General features: G+C 34.8%; 1 protein-coding gene across 1 annotated transcript; it reads left to right on the forward strand.

The window, feature by feature from the left end:
- Positions 1–231: 231 nt before the first annotated feature.
- LOC123563435 (noggin-1-like) lies at positions 232–16946 on the forward strand. Its single transcript, XM_045356252.2, has 2 exons — positions 232–1437; positions 12384–16946. The coding sequence occupies exon 2, from the start codon at positions 12403–12405 to the stop codon at positions 13138–13140; it is 738 nt and encodes a 245-aa protein (XP_045212187.2). The 5' UTR covers positions 232–1437; positions 12384–12402; the 3' UTR covers positions 13141–16946.
- Positions 16947–21283: the final 4337 nt, after the last annotated feature.

Genomic DNA, 21283 nt, shown 5'->3' on the forward strand with positions numbered 1-21283 from the left:
CTTATCCCCTTTTAACAGTTAATGGTACTGTGCAGATTGAAAGACGGACAAGTTCATTATAGAAATTTAGCAGTGTAAGGGTTAAGATATATAATTAGACTGTGGGAAGAAATTTTTACAGGTGTTCAAATTTAATAACTTCTATCATTATATCTATGAACAGTCAAGTGTTATGCATCTTTAACAGTTTTAAAGTTAACCCACTTCGAGTATGTTTAAGTTAAACAAATTGAAATATAAACGCTACCGAAGCCCACTCAACTGTCATATTAAGATACACTCAGGTTTTAACCGCTTCTATATCGAATTACTGCATTGGGATTAACGCTAATTGATGTCGTCTAAGTGTTAATTGATGTCTAAAAGTAATCTTAAATTTTCCATCTTTACGGAAAAAAACAGTAGGCATTAAAAAAACCTTTAATCCGGATATCTTAAAAAGTTGTGAAATAGCGAAACAAAAAAAAAATGAGTAAAACGCTCCATTCGGATTTCCTCTGCTTTCATTGATTTACCCAACGTTGGTTTTATCGCTACAGAGTTTGCTAAGACACTTGATAAGGTGTTAAAAGTGTTAATTGACGGGCTTTTGACAGACGTAGAGGAAACAATTATGATTTGTTACTACTTTAATGGCTAAAGAAGATGTGAAAAAGAAACACCGTCTAGTATTTGCACAGTGATAAATTTGCCGGGATACGCATTTTAAGCTGAAAGAGTGACAAAATTCAGAAGCATTTGTTAAAAACACGTTTTCATTGTAGAAAACGGCGGTGTTAACAATAGAAATACTTCAGATGAACTTTTAGTACAATTTTATCAGTAATAGTTAATATCTGTTATCTGATTATTAATTCTGTGGAGTTCCGAAGAGTCAATCAATTCGCTACTTCAACTTAGGATGGTCACGTCGCACAAAAAGATGAGATCAATTCTCAAACAGCGTTGATCGTACGGATTTTCTGCAATTGTTTGGGTGATTACGATAGAATATAAGCCAAACCATTCGGGATTTTCCTTAACGAATTCGGTAGATATGAATTAAAGATGTTCAGAAGAAATTGTGCGAAAAATTAAAGAATTCTCTAGAAGAACACAACCTGTGGGAAAACTGGACAGAACTTGTTCTTGTGTGGGTTTTATTATTTGCAACTATTTTTCTGAGTGTTTCAGTGATAGAAAATATACTAAAAAGGAAAAGTACTTTTACGATCAGGAAGAAAATTGAAACATTTATTAACAATATAAGAAAAGCAAATAAAACGGTTTGACACAACAATCGTACCATATTACTGAAATTTGAAAACGGATATGAACACGCTTTGAGAAAAATGCTACTTTATAAAATACCAAAAAGATAAAAAAAAATATGGATTAAAAACATGTTTTTCTGTGGAATTATAAGCATTCCAGTGCAGGTTATTTTGTACAATAGAGGTAAGTGTGAAACACTTGAAAAAGGGGTACAAATATCATACTTAATATAATAAATCAATGCTAATTCTAAAGACCGTCTTAAAACACGAAATATATGTCTTCAATTTTACCCTTTATTTTCTATGATTTCACACCTGAGGATTCTACTTGAAGGAAAGTTATAAAATATCATAATCGCGCACAAAACTATGAAAAAAAAAGGAAATAAACGAACCGCTTTATATAATAGTTGAGCAGGAGCTCTTCCGACTGCTTTTGAACTTTGAGAGGCTTTATCAATAACAAAAAGAGGTAAAATAAGTTCATTTTATTGTTAGGCTCATTTAAATCAATTTTAAAAGATTTAAATTGATTGTTCAAAAGGATGATGGGAAATTTAACATCAAATCGAGCGTGCTAAATGCTTGACAAGTTTCGCTGAAAAAATACAACAATTTATGTATTTTTGGGACATTTGATCAAAATAAACATCAAATTATTATCGTTTAAAATTTTGACGATTGAAAAGATTAAATCAATAAACTAAGTGTTGAGATAAACGATAAATTCAATTGGGATGTGGTATTTCAATGCAAAGAACTAAATATAATAAACATTGAACATTTCAAAAGTATCACATATTCTATGCCATTATTCTACAATAAAGAAAATATGTGATATGCATTATATATAAATATTCCTACATTATAAACTATGATGATGGCGATGATGATGATGATGATGATGATGATGATGATGATAGTAATAATAATAATAATAATATGATGATGATAATAATAATAAAAAAATAATAATGATAATAATGAATTATCGGTATTATTTTGGTATTGGCAGAACCAAGGAGCAACAACGCAAAAAGGTTGACGAATTTTATCAATCAGCGGAGTCCAGGCACTCCAACTACCGTTTTTCAACGGACTGAATTAAGTTGGAAATATCGTCAACTTTAATTTGTTAAATTTTCATAACAGTCCAGGTGGCGCAGTCTACCTCAAGGTTTTAATTGTTTCTATAATTTTTTTTTTGTTTTGTTGTTTTTGTTTTAAAGTTAACACGCATTTCTGAACTACATTTTTCACCATAAAACAACAATAACAGCAACAGCAACTTCAACAGCAATAGGATGTGCTTATCATTTGTAGACCTATTTTGTGCATGCTTTCAAACCAGTTTCATTTTTTTTCATCTTCACATGTCCTAAGAGAAAAATTACTCGAGCCTTAAACGATGTGTGGTGTTTAATTCTCTCAAAATATTTTGACGAAATTGGTGGCAATTTGCCGTTTAGATTTCTATCGAGAATCTTAATTTACTGTGATAATTATCCCAATAAGTTTGATTAAGATCTAATGAATAATCAACGCAGACATTCGGTCACCCGCAATATAGATGCTTTACATAGACGCGGAACGTTCCCACAGAAAAAAAAGAAATATTTTTCATACATATGTTTTAATTACATACAGTTATAACAAGTATCGTTTTTTGTTCAGATTCAGTGCATACTTTTCAAACACCTTACATCGCACGAACAATAACCATAGTTTCGCGTTGTACTTTTATAATTTGGTAAATAAAATTTTAAGAGAGTTTTTAAAAAGGAATCAAGAAATCAAAATATTACATAGAAAACTTATTTGTACATCGGCTGAAATGGCCTAACCTTGATTTTGGTGTCGGGCCTATCCAGCGGCAGATTAGGGACAAATCTGATTATTTTGTTCCCAGTAATGCCAGGAATCTTGTTAAAAATCTTTGATAGAATTTTTTGGTGATATCGACCAATTGTTATCCATACGCAGTTTGAAATTGTCTTTAATGGTAACTAACAACTTCTCTAAAATAACCGACGTGATAAGATACAAGTTACAAGTTACAATGGTTAACAGCATTGACATATATACTTTTAAGAGCAAAATCTAGAGGTCCCGTCGAGTGTTCTCCGTCCTGGTTTTTCATCCACCACTAATGGCATGTGGGGAAGATGTTACTTCCACGGAGACTAAGTAGCACCGTCAGAAGGCAGAATTATTTTTCTGTCAGAAGACAGGAGAATTTTTGGGAAGATGCTCAGGCGACCGTTAAATAACTGAATTGTAAATACTGTAGAAATTTGGCTTTTAACTTCTATCAGACATAAACCCTAAAATGAGCGGCGCCATGAGAAAACCAACATAGTGTGTTTGCGATCAACATGGATCCAGGCGAGCCTGCGCATCCGCGCAGTCTGGTCAGGATCCATGCTGTTCGCTTTCAAAGCCTATTGCAATTAGAGAAACCGTTAGCGAACAGCATGCATCCTGACCAGACTGCGCAGATGCGCAGGCTGGTCTGGATCCATGCTTGTGCGCAGGCTGGTCTGGATCCATGCTGGTCGCAAACGGACTATGTTGGTTTTCTCATGGCGCGGCTCATATAGAAAAGTATAGAAAGGTTTATGAAATTAGAAATGTATCTAAACATCTATTACAGTCTGCATTTTGTGTTAGATGAATATTACCACTGTATAATTAATATTTAATGGCGCACTGGGCTTTTTAAAGGGTGAGCGTATGTCGCCACATAGGGGTATAATATACTCTTAATTTGACAGTTATGTTAAATGTCAGTATAAACGGCGTCTTTGAAATAAAGGGAGAAAAAACGAAAGAAATTTCAATTAGATATTTTTAGAATTTCTTCACGGAATTATGGTCGTTTGATATAGGAAAATTTATGAATGAAATGAAGGTCACAATATCTTCACCAGAAAAGATATTTATCTGCAAATCATTTTCGTGATATGCTATTTTAATCACTTCTATAAACTAGGCCCGTGAAGTATCTATTTCAGTATATGTTCTACTACTTTCATACAAAAATTAAGAAATTTCTCTATAACTAATTTCCGTAGCTATAGCTCTAGTTATACAACATGCGAAAAATTTCACGACTATCTGGCCTAAACAATGAGGTACCGGATATTTCATTCAAGATGAATGCAGAATTATAGCTTTTCAAGACATGTAGACATGCGTATCTTTATTTTGATAGTATAAAATCTCGTTTTAAATGTTTTTGATACGAAAATCAGAAAATAATAACAGAATAATTATACCTCGTTTTCTCATTTTAATAGTATAGAAAAAATTGACATCATGCAACTTGAAGAAATACTGGCTTGTCTTAAAAGTATCAGACAGACGTGCGCGTTCGGTATCGTTAAAACGCTCAAATGCTTTTGCGGTATTAGTGGGACATAGTCATCGTCAAGCCGCCGCCCCCCCCCCCCCCCCCCCCAAAAAAAAAAAAATAATAAAAAAGTATTGTTAGCTCATGAGTTTCGAACAGTTCTAAAAACGTGTACATTTGAAAATAATACAATTCATTTTAGGTGAAGGTATTTCAAATATTCATTTTTATTTTACTTTTAGATGTTAATTAAGGGATATCCATAGTAACTTCTGATTTGAGTTGTGACCCTGAACCAAGATTTTTGTTTCTGCACGTGTAGTTTATTTTCAGGGTGTGGCTAAATGTTGTTAGGCTCTAATGTTTTACATATTTTCTCTTTTCTAGTATACATTTATTTCACATTAGGCCTCACTGTTTTTTTTCAAATTGCTAACTGGGACATTGATGACTGTCATTTTCTTGGGTTGATAAAGATATAAGGTCCAGCTTGGTTACGGAGCAATCAGTTCGGCGGCCTCATGGGGTTAGGTATCTATGATACCACTCAGGAACAGTATGGGTTGGCGCGTGACGATGAAATTTCAGGGCGAGGTATACCAAATATAACGGTGACATATATGGTTTACATGGGTGAGGTCAGGTAGGTAACAAGGGAGTTTCTTGTACTTGATATGTTAGAATGTAATTTATGCTGATAATGGGTAAAAAAAACCTCTTTAAATAGCCTTCTGGCCGAACTTACATTTTTTCATGTCGTTGGCCATATCGGCAAAATCAGGTGATAAAGGCTCGCCCATCTTCATCCACCCACTGCCTTCCTGAATCGCAAGAAGCTAGTTATATAGGCATTCACCAAAAGCAGTATGGCGGCATACATCAACATAACTTGATTTTTCGTGCCTATGGTTATCGGCTACCCCGGTGCTTAAACAAGGCCTTGTGATCCAAAAGACAGTAGTGATATGCAAAATTCAAAATAATAATAATGATAACAATAATAATAATAATAATAATAATAATAATAATAAAATTTAAACATTTCTGCTATCAGAAACTTACAGGGCGAGCAAATTAAACGGTCAACTAGGTTTCAAGTAAGTTGAGCTAAAACTTATGCAGATTTATATACTAAAAAACAAAGAAAAATGTAAATGTACGAGTTGGATTTATGATTTTTGAAAACGTTTTATATATACATGTATATATATAAAAACAAAACACATATGAACATGTTCTTACTGATGCTTTAATCGAAATCGACCTGAACCTTACGAGGTGCCCTAACATCAAAATGCAAAATCACTACGCGCACAAGCAAGTTCATAAGAAAATCTCCACCATGCATGGAATTGATTGTTTTTATTCAGTCTGTGGCTTTATATAATTTGGAACTTGTATATAATAAAGTTATTTTAGTAATTTCTGTTATCATGGTATACATCCGTACGCTTCCAAACTCAGTATAACATATACAAGGGACCGAAGTTACAGAAATGAGTTCTGGCACCAGTTTCAAAACTTCATGATTTGATTACCTAATAATGAATACAATTTTCAAAACTATCAATGGCATGGCAAGATTCTCAGACTGGTCTTCAAAACTCAGTTTTATCACCTTTAGCATTTGTTTACGTTGATGCTAAAGCGACTGTTAGAAATACTTTTTCTGAGCAGTAATATAAAACGATACAATAATTCAATCCTAAACATCTTTAACAGGCTTTTGTACAGACTTTATGTGCTTCGTTTGTGGGACTGGTTTGCATACTGTGGCTTTTTCATGTAAATCTGTCCTAGATGTTGTAAAACGTGACATTGGAGACCAGTCACAAAACTCCATAATCTGATTGGTTGTTTCTAAACACAATTTTGAAATTGACCAATGGCAAGGGTGCATTTTGAGACCGGCTTAAATCTTAGTTTTGTAATCGGGATTTTTTTTTCACTACAGCGTCTTTGCTTACTGTTTTCTAAGAAACTAGGCTCGGATAACATCTTGACTTTCTGAGCGTAATTTTAAATTCGACTAAAGGCAGACTGGTGTAACACCTCGGAAAAAGTTCAATGTTCTTTTATTCATTATCCTGTATGTACGTACCGTTACTGTTCAATGATTATTTAAATACCAGAAGTATGAGCCGCAAGATTATGATCGCATCTAAACTGCGAAATATGATAGTCTTGAATGATGTGTGAAATGCAAGTTTTTATGTAACTGTGTATTGGTGTATTTATGACCCTCATTACATCGAAATCTGATACCCGTGTATGAATATTCATTCATATCGTGCAGTATTTGTAATACTGCTTTCCGCATTAATCATTTTTCATTTTAGTACTATTTTCATTATTGCATAGCGCAACTTGAATAAAATGGCGACAAGAAAAATGTAACAGTTATGGAGTTACAATTTTCTCAATTTTTTTTGTCGAAAAAGATACACCAATGGATGAAATTAAAAGATTTGGTGTCATTACTACCATATATAGAATGATTCAGTTGCTTAACGTATATATTATAGTGGCTTTTTCATTTCTACTAAATCGCAAAATGTTGAATCAGTTTACGTGTGGTATTCGTAAAAACTTTGATGTAAAACAGAAGAACTTTCGCCGTAAAATATGTAAAATAAAATTATCACATTGATTGTATAGAAAAGATGTCAAGCAGCAGCGTATTTATACCCGACGCAGTGGTTATATGTCTCGCGGAATAATTTCATGTTAACGTAGCGCGAAAAAATCAAAACAGATTTGAAGTTTCCAATTTAATCAAAACAGCATTCTGTTGTATACTTCGGTTGTAATATATCTTATATATAAAACAATAGACGGGGACTGATCATGCATTCCTCAACGTGCAAAAACCGGGGACTTAGACTAAGAACTGCAAAAATTCAAGTTGCTTTGCCTTTCTTATATATATATACCATATTTAGACCTATTAAAGCTGTTTAATTTTCTATAGCTACAGATCACATATCCATAGAAAATTTGATAACAATCGGTGTCAATTTAACAATGAAAGAACTAATGAAACTTCTGGTATTTTCTCATATATGTCAACATTTCAGACTTAAGGTAGTTCTGCTAAAATAGTTTCTAAAATGTAGAATCTGATTTAACCCCGAATTTGCAAAAACATGCTGTTCTTAAAACGATAGGGTCGAGTGCTTAACTTTTTGCTGAAGCGATTTGAAAGATCTGATCCTCGAGCAAGTTTTCGCAATGGGGAGTCTATGGGAAAATTACAATTTTGATGACATTTTCGTGTGTCGTATAACCCCTACAAGGTAGATTTTAATGACACTTCTCACATTTGTTTACATATTTTCTATCATATGATCATGCACATGCTCGTGTGCTTATTTTTGAGACATTTGTCGATAATAACTTCAAGCTGACTTTATGACCTAATGATAATTTGGCGGTATTTAACAAGTCAAAAATTTTGTTCATATATCTAACAAAGATAGAAACGTTGCCGGTTTTATCATACCATATTTTCGCGGATGCGAACTTTATTCTATGTTTTACGGAAAAATAAGGTTAACGCATCACTTCCGGTTTTCAGTAATGTAGAACGACCATAAAACATTATTCCGTGTGTTTGGAGTCACGCTGACACAATTTAGGTCATATGGCGACTTTTCAGCTTTGACGGTGGAGAAGACCCTGGGTGCTCCTTCGGACATTGTTTGCACGAGCAGGCACCTTGGTAGCGGAAACACCGAACTTCCGTAATCGTTGAGTCAGCTGGACGGCTTTTTCATATAAAGAATTCTAGGCCCAAAAGAAGATTTCGAACCAAATCAGTGAAAGGCAAGTGATTCGAAGTCAGTGACCTTAACCACTCGGTCGAGGAAGCCCATAACTAAAATTAGGTCGATACTGCCTATTATTAGTTAATCTGCAGGCATTTCTCTTGAAAGTAGTGATGATATAAAACATGAGAATATATTTGTTAATCTATGCGGAATAATGCCGTATATAAAGTTGTAAACGTTATTTATGATTTTATGATTATCTAATATCCGAGCTGATAATGAATAACCATTTTGTAACCCCACACTGAACAAAAATTAAAAAAAAACAAAACAATTTATTTTGCTTTACAAATACATTGTATATCAAAATCCTTATGATAGTAATTGGGAGTACAAAATGTAACATAAGCAAATTTTCATATCATTCTATAAAGTACTCTAAAAATAAAAAAAAGTGTAAAAGTTGGACTGTTACTATAAAAGTATGACCATGTTCGAAATTGTTGAAAAGAATGTAGTGTAAAAAAATCGGGGAAATATATTACAGAATATGTGAGTACAACATCAGTTCCATGCTGTAAGTTCTTGGAAACCATTGTCAAAACATGCCAGGTTGTGGTTGAAAGTTTCTAAAAATGAATCATTGTATACGAATATATATCCGGTTAGAAAATATTTGTGGTATGTTTTCACCTATTTTTCCAACATACATACCCCATACATTGTGCAGAAGAATGAATAAGCTGCCAAAAAGACAACCATTTTTTCCCCGGCGGTATATTGTTTTTATAACATTAGACAAGACATTAGTAAGCGGAGTAAAACACCAATTAGCTTAATAAATACAAATAGAGATACTTATAGCTCGCAGTGAAAAATGGTGCGTGGACAAGATTGGACGAATCTCTAGTAAATGTGAAATTTAGTAAGAGCGTATTTAATGCGTTACTGCAAAACATCACTATATTCTGCCTACAATGATATATTTGTTAAAAGCAAAACAGATTAAGGCTCCTTTTTATGTATGACCAGCCAGTATAAGCTTAAACTTTAATTAGGTTAATAATTTTATACTTAAGGATACTGTGTAGAAATATAATATGATATAATTACTTGGAAGAAAAATTCCTGGGTAATCATTCGGAAGACAGTATTCTTCTTTCTGACGATGTTCTCTCGTGATACTTGTCGAAACGAAATAGAAGATGACATTAAATACAACTTATCCGTTGACCCCGGCTCTCCAGTCACCGGCACATAGTCAGTTGATACTTACATTTCTGAAATTAGGAGGTGTGTGACATACCAAACCAAACCAAAACTGACAAGAGATATGCCGGGGAACAACTTAAAACCACCAGAAAATCTTCATGCTGAAAATGAGTTTATAGTGTGCTCAGCTTCATTTCAATATACTAAAGTAAAGTTAACCGTTACCCTGCTTAATTTCAAAAAATGGACTGGTCCATCATTCAATCTGGGCAATACAATTTATTATTCAAAGGGGTTTTTGCTGAGAATTTACTGACTGAATAGCGAACAGTGCAGACCATGATCAGCCTGCAGGCTAAGGTTACACGCCAAAGTGAAGGACGATTTTTCCTACAACTTTTCATGTACTTTTTACACTAAGTTGACGTCATGTTACATATCTCACCAGCATTGTTTAAAATTACAAACTGAAAGAAATGATAATTTTCATACTATTTATTTAGTTATAATAGCACTTTTAACCTTTAGCCTGCTAGCGGCAATTGATTCTGCCTTTGCGACCAGTGCAGACCAAAATCGGACGTGCAGACTGATTATGGTCTGCACTGTTCGCTATTCAGTCAGTACATTTTCAGTGAAACAAACAGTATTGCCCAACTTGAATGATAGACCAATCCATTAAAAAAAATAGCAGGTTAACAAATATGCGTTTGTATATATATAAAGGACAAACTAATTTTCAAATTTTCCGCTGATGTCAATGATGAACTGAAAGCAAGTTGATGAGACAAGTTTAAAAACTTACTTTAAAACCAAACATTAATGATCAGTTTTTTTTTTCTTTAGTAGCACTATGTTTTAGGAACAGAATTAATAGTACATAATTTAAGGAAAAGATTCTTCACTACCTGCAGTCTATGAGATATGACTGTTTTTATATTAGAATGTTGGAAATGTGATACGTTTTATGTGATTTCTAATTTTGCACAGTTTTACATGTGCTTTTGCTTAAGACAGTACTTTATTTCAAAGGGCGTGTCTACTGGTCTTTATTTTAAGAGTCACTCTTTAACAGATCCTCAGCTCAGTCTTTAAATGTCATTGTATAGTATATCTTTAAAAGAACAAAGGAGTTTGCGAAAGAAGCTCTTTTGCAGTCACCTTGAAAAGGGATAGCTTTCAGCTGGAGAAAAAGAAAAGTCGGGTTGTTATTATAAATGCTGTTAATATTGCAAAAATGGGGAATTTCATGAGGAAAATGAATCTGAATATGAAATGGTAGAGGCCGGATGAAATTACAATAATGGTGCAACAAATATAATAATTTTGGTGTGGCTATATAATTTACACCGGTTACTTTATTTTGTTATGACACGTTTAAGACACAAAAGCATAATCAAAGAAGCAAGTAACTGAGAAAAAAATAGTACTTCATCCAATTTTATGGATCTTGCGTGCTTTACCTTTTTATCACAGGACACACCAAACATATAAAAAAGAATCTGAAGGTGCAGCCTTTCCTCGCTGTAAAGATGAATAATTCTTGAGCAATTCTTATACATACAAAATTGAGCCGTGCCATGAGAAAACCAACATAGTGGGTGTGCGACCAGCATGGATCCAGACCAGCCTGCGCATTCGCGCAGTCTGGTCAGGCTCCATGCTGTTCGCTTTTAAAGCCTATTGGAATTGGAGAAACTGTTAGCGAACAGCATGGATCCTGACCAGGCTGCGCGGATGCGCAGGCTGGTCTGGATCCATGCTGGTCGCATACCCACTACGTTGGTTTTCTCATGGCACGGCTCAATTATTATTATCAATTTTATTGTCTTATTTGTCTACCGTGAAAGTGCAGATCAATCAATTTTTAGGAACCTACCCTATACAGGGTATATATATATGAAATATAAAATGAACTTTACAAAATATTTAACTGAATATAAAATTAACGTAATGACATATGTTATTTAAAGTTAACGGAAGAATATACAACGATAATTTGATACTAAAGTAACAGCGCCGTCATCATTTTGCCACATAACTAGGACTTTTAAATATCAATTTGAGACGTATATATGATGTACTTATTATGATAGTGCAAAGATCTAAGTCTATATTTTTCGGCGCCGATATTATAATGTATGTTTTATTAACACAAATTATGTTTCAATGACTTTTTATTCGTATTAAAATGATCGCTACTCCGCACCGAATGAACCCTAGCTTAGTTTTCGGTAAGGGTGGCCAAATGTATTAAGATAATGTGAAATGAAGAAATTTAATTTGATTTCCACTTGTCGTTTAATTGTGACGAAACTCTTTAATTAAAAACAGGCGTTTTATGCTAAAAATGACAAGTTCTCTTTATGTACCAAAAACTATTTCATTGTGCCGTACTAAAATGTAAAATGAATATAAAACATTCCTTGGCGTTCACTTTTTTAAATATTTTCTTTTTGCATTTCATCAACTATGAGTATAGGAGAAAGTTTCAGCGTTCTTTCATAATCTGATTCTAATTCTGTAATCGTCTGTCACTAAGTGTTAATATCATGAACTTTTCTGCCAATTCGTCTGCAAAGGGTGTAGTTTGTTATTGCTTAATTATAAACTCTAAAAAGTTTCCGCTTTTTAATTCGATGATAGAACGAATATCATTATATATGTATTTTGTATCTGTATCTGCAGTTTGTCTTTTTATATTTCAAACGCTGCATATTTAATGCCGTAACTACTCATGATTGCGTAACCCCATGCTCAAACTTTTTTTCACCAAGACTTCATCCATTGCAGGTGTGATGTAGACGCTACAATGATTGTTGCACGCATGAATCTTTTGATACTGGTCACGCTGGTCAAGCTTGGAGAAGCCACGCATGCTTTTCTTGACCTTCTCAAGGAAGCTGACTACGACGGGAACTCTGAACCTATTACATTCCACCGCCGCGGTACCTCCCGACCGGCTCCATCGGATAAACTTCCGGTATTAGACCTCATAGAAAATCCTAGTGCAGTTTTTGATCCGCCGGAATCGGAATTAAATCACAGAAAACTTAGAAAAGCTCTTGGTAGAGATTTTGATTCAGAATACATGGGAATCGGTCGTCCTATAATTGCCGTGTTTCAACCGAACGGGACGGTTACTGTTAAAAAACGGAAAGGACGGCCGAAAGGCAAACGACCGGACTATATTCAAAATGTCGGAAAACCTATTAGGTATGGAAATCAAATGAGACTTCCAGGGTTAAACGTAAACAGGAGGACTAAAAGAAAAATTAAGAAATATATGTGGAATTATACACATTGTCCTGTAGTATATGCCTGGAAAGACTTGGGAATTAGATTCTGGCCGCAGTGGATTAAAGAAGGTCACTGTTACAATGGACGGTCGTGTTCAATACCGCCAGGAATGAGCTGTCGGCCGACGGGTTCTGAAACTAGAACTATTTTTAGATGGCACTGTCCATTAAACAAGAAAGGTCAACTAATGAAATGCAAATGGATTAGGATCCAATATCCAATTATTACTGAGTGTTCTTGTACTTGTTGAACAATTCTTAAAATACTAAAATGGATAAAAAAGTAGTATGCCAAAGTATTTGTGTGTAAATATTTAAACACTGATATATTACGGGTTTTTTACTGGCACTGTCCTGGTGCATACTGACTGTGTTGAACATTTCTTAGCATTTGTGACATATATGTATATTTATTGAAGTTGTCATGCTTTGAGATTTACTGTTTTCCTTCTCGGGTTGTTATGAATGTATAAACTGTGGGGTATAGGCCAGTTTTTTTTTTGTTATGCCAAATACAGTGTATACTTCTGTTATATTGTTGCTTAAAATAATACTTTTAAAAAGTGATGAAATATAATAATGTAGAAAAGTTTGAATTAGTAACTTGACTGCTGAAGCATTTCAGGCGTGTTCAATGGCGGTCTTATTTCAAGGGGCATGTCGCCAGATTTATGATTTTTAAAGGTATCTTCATTTACTAGTATTGTAATAATTATGAATAAGAAGTGAATTAAAAGTGATTGAATCAAATCAATATATGCGTAGTAAACAAAATTGTATTTTTTTTCTACTGCGTTACTCACTTGAATAAACACTGGTGTCAAAATTTGCTTTTTAACCCTTACCCTGCTAAATTTCTATAATGGACTGGTCCATCTTTAAATTTGGATAGTGCTGTTAAAAGGGGTGCTTACCAAAAAGATACTGACTGAATGGCGAATGTGCACTGGTCGCAAAGCCAGAATCATTTGCCGCCAGAAGGCTAAGGGTTAAAGTAGGCAAATTTTTTCGATTTATTATTTACAATATTCTGCTATCTCTTAAAAACGACATTATGTAGTGCCCTTTGCACAGACGTATTTTTTGTACACCCTGGAGATATTAAAAGATAGCTAAAGTCACAACTGCGAAACAAATTTTGTAAAATTTGTTTATATTTTAAGCTAAAGAAAATTCAAGTTTCATAAGTGATAGATCTTTAAAGACAGGTTTAATGTTAATTAAAAGCAGTTTTCACAAGACGACCAGAGAATCATAAAACTTTAACTGGGTGCTTACATAGTTTAATAAAAGAATTGACATTAGGCAGTCTAAGAAATTCGTAAAAAAATGACTTTAAAAAAAATCCTTTCTTTTGGCGGGATGGGATTTAGAACTTTGTTTCATAAAGCATAGTGTTAAAGTCAAAATGAGCCGCACCATGAGAAAACCAACATAGTGCATTTGCGACCAGCATGGATCCAGACCAGCCTGCGCATCCGCGCAGTCTGGTCAGGATCCATGCTTTTCACTTTCAAAGCCTATTGCAATTAGAGAAACTGTTAGCGAACAGCATGAATCCTGACCAGACTGCGCGGATGCGAATGCTCTATGTTGGTTTTCTCATGGTGCGGCTCAAATTTGGTTTCATACATGATAGCGGTTTACTTTTAAGCATATCACAAAAAATCGAGACAGTTCACACTTTTATGTACGAATTCTTGTGTATTATTACAAAGTGATTATTAAAGTTATACATCTATTGACATAATGTCGCTTGATGAAAAGTACATGTATTGCAACTAGAAAGTATTTTAAGCTGTACATATTTAAAAGGTCTTGTGCATCTCTAAATAGATAAAACAAAGTTGGTCACAGAGCTAGTAATAACATAAATACATGTATAATTGTATATAGGTCACTAAAGTGAATAAACTATACTTAAGATATAAGATCACTAATAGAGAACCTCCTTTTTAAAGAGTATTCAATTCCTACCATAAACCTACTTTTACTGAAATTCTTAGGGGGCGTAGGTTCAAGCCCTACTGGGACCAAATTTTGCCCCCCTTAATTTCCCTTTTTTCTGGTAAGTTTCTACTTCTATCAAGACTAATTATTGATTTCTTGTACAAAAATGGAAAAGGTAGAGTTACATATCTTTAAAAATATTGAGTTAACCGCGGTGAAAGTTTTCTATTTTGCTTTCAGTCTTAGATTATATATTGTGGAAGAAATTTAGGTAGGTTTTACGTCTGCCCTAAGGTTATTTTTAAATGGAGTAAGCAAAATTCAAAACAGAAACACATCATTTGACCTTATTTTTTCAATGTTGAAGTATGAATTCTGTTTCATTAAATCCGTTTACTTAAGGCACCATATAAAATGATATTGACATTTTTATTTTGTGTTTTATAATTGTTTACCAATAGTTTGATGTTTCTTTTATTAAAATTAATGGTAAAATGAGTTCTCTGCAACCGTTTCGGATATTGGCTATCACTTTGAAATTTGTCTCACTTGAGCTTGAGGAGATACCATAAGTTATACAAAATTTATTAAAAACGGCACGGTAAAAGTTGTTTAAAATTTGCAAAATAGTGCAAAACACGGTTACCTTTCAGAATATACCAAGCGGAGGCCATTTTGTAAACATTACTATTAGTGATCTAATACCTTAATATGACCACCAATGCTTGAACTAGGTTTCCCTGCTTTTTAAAATTATTTCCCCACATTTTATGGCCATTTTTATATAATATTTTTGTGGCATAACAACCTATCTCTGCAAAAACATATGTCAAAAGTCCATTCCACGGTTCCCGCAATCAGGGAATTCATCGGCATGGTCATAGCCTTGCTTTCGACTAGATAATCTTTTTAATTTTTTATATATTCTGACCATTCTTTCTTAGCTTCAGTGTTTTGGGAAGAAAAGGGACATAATTATACAAAATTTGAATAGCCGCAGGAGTTATCTCCTGTGAACAAAACACAGGATCTGAACACAGACTAGACTGGTCAGAGCCAATGAGTGGTCACGTGATCCTGGCATAAATAAATAAAATTTGCGAAGATCGATCGAAAGGTTGTTCTGCTGTATCAACTTTTAGACACAGGAGTTCACCCACATCTGTAAACTTTGGTAAATTATAATGGGTAAATCGTTTATTCACTTTATTGTCATATATATCGGTATGTTATAGACATATGAGTATAAATAGTTTTTTTTTTTTTTATCTGTTTTGAAATTTAAAAACCTTTACAAAAATGTGCAAGTTTAAATATTTTTCACTTATAATAGAAAGTACAAGTTTAAATATTTTTCATAATAGAAAAGGGATGAAAACCTTTGAAACTTTCAGCAAAAATATAATAAGGCTTTAAACAGACTGTTAGTGTATGTCTTATGTTAAGACAGATTTTTTTTTGGTCTACGGTAGATATTCTGTGAAAGTACGGCTTGTTTTTCACAGATAAATACTGTTTAGAAGTCAAATACCGTATTGCACTAGTAGGTGGAAATCCAATTCCGTATTTTGCTTGTGCGGTATTTCTTTAACATTGTTAGTAGGTAACTAAATTCCATACTTGTATCCTCCGTGTTTTGTTACTATTATCAAGTCATTTTTAACAGCATTAAAATGTAACAACTTAATGGATATCCCAACTGTTAGAATCTGGAAGTTTTGTCCTTCTTACTGGCTTTGTGTTATGAGACTGTGTATAAATTTGTCATGGTGAATGACATTGTTACAAGAGAAAAATGCAAGTGGTTAAAACTACAAATTGCATAATCAAAGGTTGGCACGTTAAATAAATCCTGTTGAATTTTCTTTGTAATATAGGCATAAAAGATATGACTATATATATTTCTGATGTATATAGAAAATCTATAATTTAGGAAACATGTACAGGTTGAAATTTCGACTGTTTTTCTTCCCAATTGTCACCTTTAACGCGACAAAGCTCATTGCGTTTGTATAAAGACCCACATTTTGTTTGACAATGTAGTTCTTGAACGTCACTTGTTGTAACTGAACTATTGTTATGTGAATAAAATGTAAATTGTTTGTGACTTAAATGTGTTTTTTTATTTTTGTCGAACTGAAGTCATGGAGATATTGTTACCAAGGCAATTTTAAAGTTCATCTATACAGCTGATGGAAGGTCTGTTAGCATATCCATAATATCATCAATTTTCACGGGGACTAATTTTCGTAGATTTCATGGTTGCATCAATTCACGAAATTTAACACCAATTAAAAAATAAAGGTCCCAGATTCTTTCATATATTTTCAAATGTTGAAATCCAAGAAATTATGTCCTGAAGAAATGGCCGTGTCGTTACATACAACGAAATTTCATGCTCAAGAATTCAAAAGATTTAACAGTAGATGCAGGTAAATGTTAGGAATATCAGTAGATATAGCTCTGACCCCTTCCCCCGCCCCCTACCCAGAAAAAAAAGATCGACAAAAAAGTAAGCAATAAAAATAAGAGCCCCAACATATCAATTGCAAAACTTTTAATGCGATATCGGTTGTCAGAATATCAGTGACTAGCCATTATTCTTCTATATGTTTCTTGTACCCTGTGCCGCATTAGGCCGAGTTAAATTGTGGTAGCCATTACCAAAATACGTTGAACACAACATATAACGTAAAACGGTATTCTTGCATAAAACTGCTGTTTAACAGGAGAGAAACGTGTGTTAACAGAGAGATTCTCGCGCTCACGTGCTTTTAAAACACATTTTATATAAGCGCGTTCCGTGGCAAAGCGTAAACGCATTTCGGCCTCAAAACGGATAATTCAAAGGGAAATGACGTCAACGTGAAAAAAACAACGCAGACATTCCCGCGCGTTTCATGGTTTTATCAGATTTTACGGGTTTTATGCTAGAATAGCGTCAGCGCATGTTTTTTTTTCGTGTTATAACATCTGCAGAATCCCGAGGGATTGGTTGGTGCCCGAGTCCCTACATAATTGATAATCTCATGCTTATATAAAAACAGAAGTGTTTAAACATTCATAGTACGTACTAGATATTACGCAATGGTTACCGCGAACTTTTGTGACCACTTATTGTCCTTCCGCACGCTATATCTATCTTTATAATGCACCCTCTTGGTAAAATTCCTCTCAATGCAGAATTTCGGTTCTCATGACCAAGAAAGGCAAAACTTTAAAACACAGGAATTGTTCTAGGGAGCTTTCAACCAAATTTCTTCATCACATGTTCTTTCCAGTATATTTATCATTAGGATCTTGGTCTTAACAGGACGAAATATGAAGAGCACGGCATTTCAAGGGCACAAAATGCGACGGAAGATCTTACCACGTCCGCGGAATTAAATTTGTCTTGCAGGCGCACTCCAATTGCCGTGTCTTTGTGTTTCCACCCCGACAACGCACCGACGAGATAAATCAGTTGTTTGTCTGACCAACAAATAAAATATCCCAGTCCCTCCCCACACAAAGATAAATAAATAAATAAATAAATTTTTCATATACCATCGTTTCTTTATTAGAGCAATAAACATCCACTCGACAGTGAATTAATAGTAAAAAACTCATTAACATAACTCCAGTACAAGTGTTAAGAAATATACTCAACACTTCTCAAAGCACATTAGCTGTGAGTTCCAAAGTAAGTAAAAACAAGAAATACAGAAAAAAACCCCAGCTGAACACACCCAAACTTAACATTAGTTATACATGGTGTTGGGTAATATATAATAGTGCTGGGTAGTTTTGCGTTGTGTGGGATAAAACCGTACTGCCGGCAAGTTTGAAAATCTGAGGTGACCGACAGGCAAGCTGTACCATAAGAAATCTCCAAAGGGCCAATATCAGTTGCACCATAACATACTGGTGCCATGAGTGATAGCTTTCTTTTGATAAAATATCTGCAACTAAGAGCGTTTGTTCAAAATTCACTGGTAAATTTAGCAGTCACACTAAATGCTTTGACATACTGACGTACACCACCTAATCAGACAAGTAGATCTAACAGAGGGAGGTAACTTGACAATTGAACTGAACACTTTATGTTAGAGTTACGTACCTTCTATTCCTCGCAATTAAACATATGAAGTATTATTGTATACGAAAAAAAATCTCCAAAATATAACGGTATCTGAAAACCGATATGAATTTCTAGTTGCGGTTCACACACAGGTTTTGGAAAATACTTTTAATATTTGAATAGTTATATTTAACGAACTGGTCAAACTGTTCAAAATTCCTTTCTTTTTACATTAAGTTCCTAAAACACGTATAAGTAAATTGCCTAAATGTATATATAGTTAACAACTTCTTTTGACGTCAAAGTTTTTTTTTTTTAATGCCCAAGTCATAGTGCCACGTTTTGGTCGTGCTGCTGTGCCCCGTTTTTGGAAATTTCAGCCGGGTGCCACGATGTGCCAAATCGTCGCCACGCGCTGGCCACGTGATAGCCACGTTGTTGCCGCGCTATCGCCTCGTTGTCGCCACGTTATTCTAAGCTGTGCTTCGTTATGCCTCGCTGCCGCCACGCTGCAACCACGTGCAGCTAAAACTCGTCACGCATTGGCTGGCTGACTGGCCTAAATTATGAACGTAGCTATACGTGGCGGCCAAAACGTGACACTATGACTGGGGCAATATCAACCGGCCGGACAAGCTATGTTCACGTTCTGTTACGTTTTTGCTACGTTATACTACGTTGTACTACGTTCTCGCCACGTTGTAGTACGTTGTAAGAAAACGGCAGCAATTTTGAACATGTCTGAAATTAAAATTTCCTGTTCACGTTTTGTCACGTTTTCGCTACGTTATACTACGTTCTAGCCACGTTGTAGTACGTTGTTAGAAAACGGCAGCACATTTTGAACATGCCCGAAATTTGAATTTCTCGTTCACGTTTTGTCACGTTTGATCACGCTTCAGTCACGTTGTTCTACTTTGCTCATGTTGTAGCCACGTTTCCCAACGTAGCTATACATTGCGGCAAAACGTGACACTATGACTGGGGAATACCCGAACACCGTAGTTAAAGATATGGAATGTGTATGCAATTTTGTAAACAAATATATACAGCGTGAAGCTAGAAGCCTATTGCTTACCTCCGGAGTAGTAGCATGAAGTTAACAACCTAGCGAAGTAGCAGCGTGAAGATAGCTTCCTAATAGCCTACGACCTTGCAGGGCGAAGTTAGCAGCATAGCGGTCCAGCAACATGAACTGAACAGCATAGCAGCGTAAAGCAGGCAGCCTAGCATTTAGCGGCCTAGCAGGCCAGCAGCACAGCAGCCTTGCAGCATGAAGTCAGCAGCCTAGAAACGTGAACTGAACAGCTTAGCAGCCTAGCAACGTGAAGCTAGCATCCTAGCATTTTAGCAGTCTAGCAGCGTAAAGTAAGCAGCCTAGCAGCACAGAAGCCTAGCAGCGTGAACTTAACAGCCTAGCAGCGTGAAACTAGCAGCCTAGCATTTTAGCGGGATAGCAACGTGAACTTAACAGCCTAACAGCGTGGTGCTAGCAGCCTAGTATTTTAGCAGTCTAGCAGCGTGAAGCTAGCAGCCTAGTATTTTAGCGGCTCATGAGCGTGAACTTTACCCTTACACAACGAATTGTTAAAACACATTTTGCACGTTATTCATATAAATCGTAAAAACGACGTATCTACTAATCTTCACTTTGATGTGAAATATCATCATAGTTTCATTATAAAAAAAACCCCGACACAATTATTAAGGATTTCAAATAAGAAGCTCATGCTATTCAGTTTTAGGAACTCTACAAAATATTCCGAATCTCCCACTGACTGTGTGGAATAGTACCATAATTTTCCAAATGCCACTACTAAAAAGAATTTCTAACGTAATCCGGGACTATTGTAAAGAACAACATGGATTCGAATGCTTTGCGCTCGCTCCCTTGTGTAGGCGTGACTACTGATCAGAAAAAGGTATTTGATTATTATCTTCTCTCATGTAAGGCTGTATGTCCACAGTGCCCGACTGGACCAACCCAGTTACATTCCAGACTTTTAGTATGGTCTATGTCATCGAACTTCTTGGACACATGGTGTTTTTTGGAGTTCTGTCAGTTTTATATTATATGGCTAGGTTATCAGACTTCTATACTTTTGATTTTCTGCAGTGCGAAGTTAGCAATAATAACAAGAGGACCATGATGGTCCTGAATCGCTCACCTCTTCCCACATGATCCAGTTTTGAGTATGACGTCGTTTCTTTCTATTATTTGATATAGTGACCTAGTTTTTGAGCTCATGTGACCCAGTTTTGAACTTGACCTAGATATTATCAAGATAAAAATTCTGACCAATTTTCATGAAGATCCATTGAAAAATATGGTCTCTAGAGAGGTCACAAGGTTTTTCTATTATTTGACCTATTGACCTAGCTTT

This window comes from Mercenaria mercenaria, chromosome 2 (genome assembly GCF_021730395.1).
Source record: "Mercenaria mercenaria strain notata chromosome 2, MADL_Memer_1, whole genome shotgun sequence".
Lineage (NCBI taxonomy): Eukaryota > Metazoa > Mollusca > Bivalvia > Venerida > Veneridae > Mercenaria > Mercenaria mercenaria.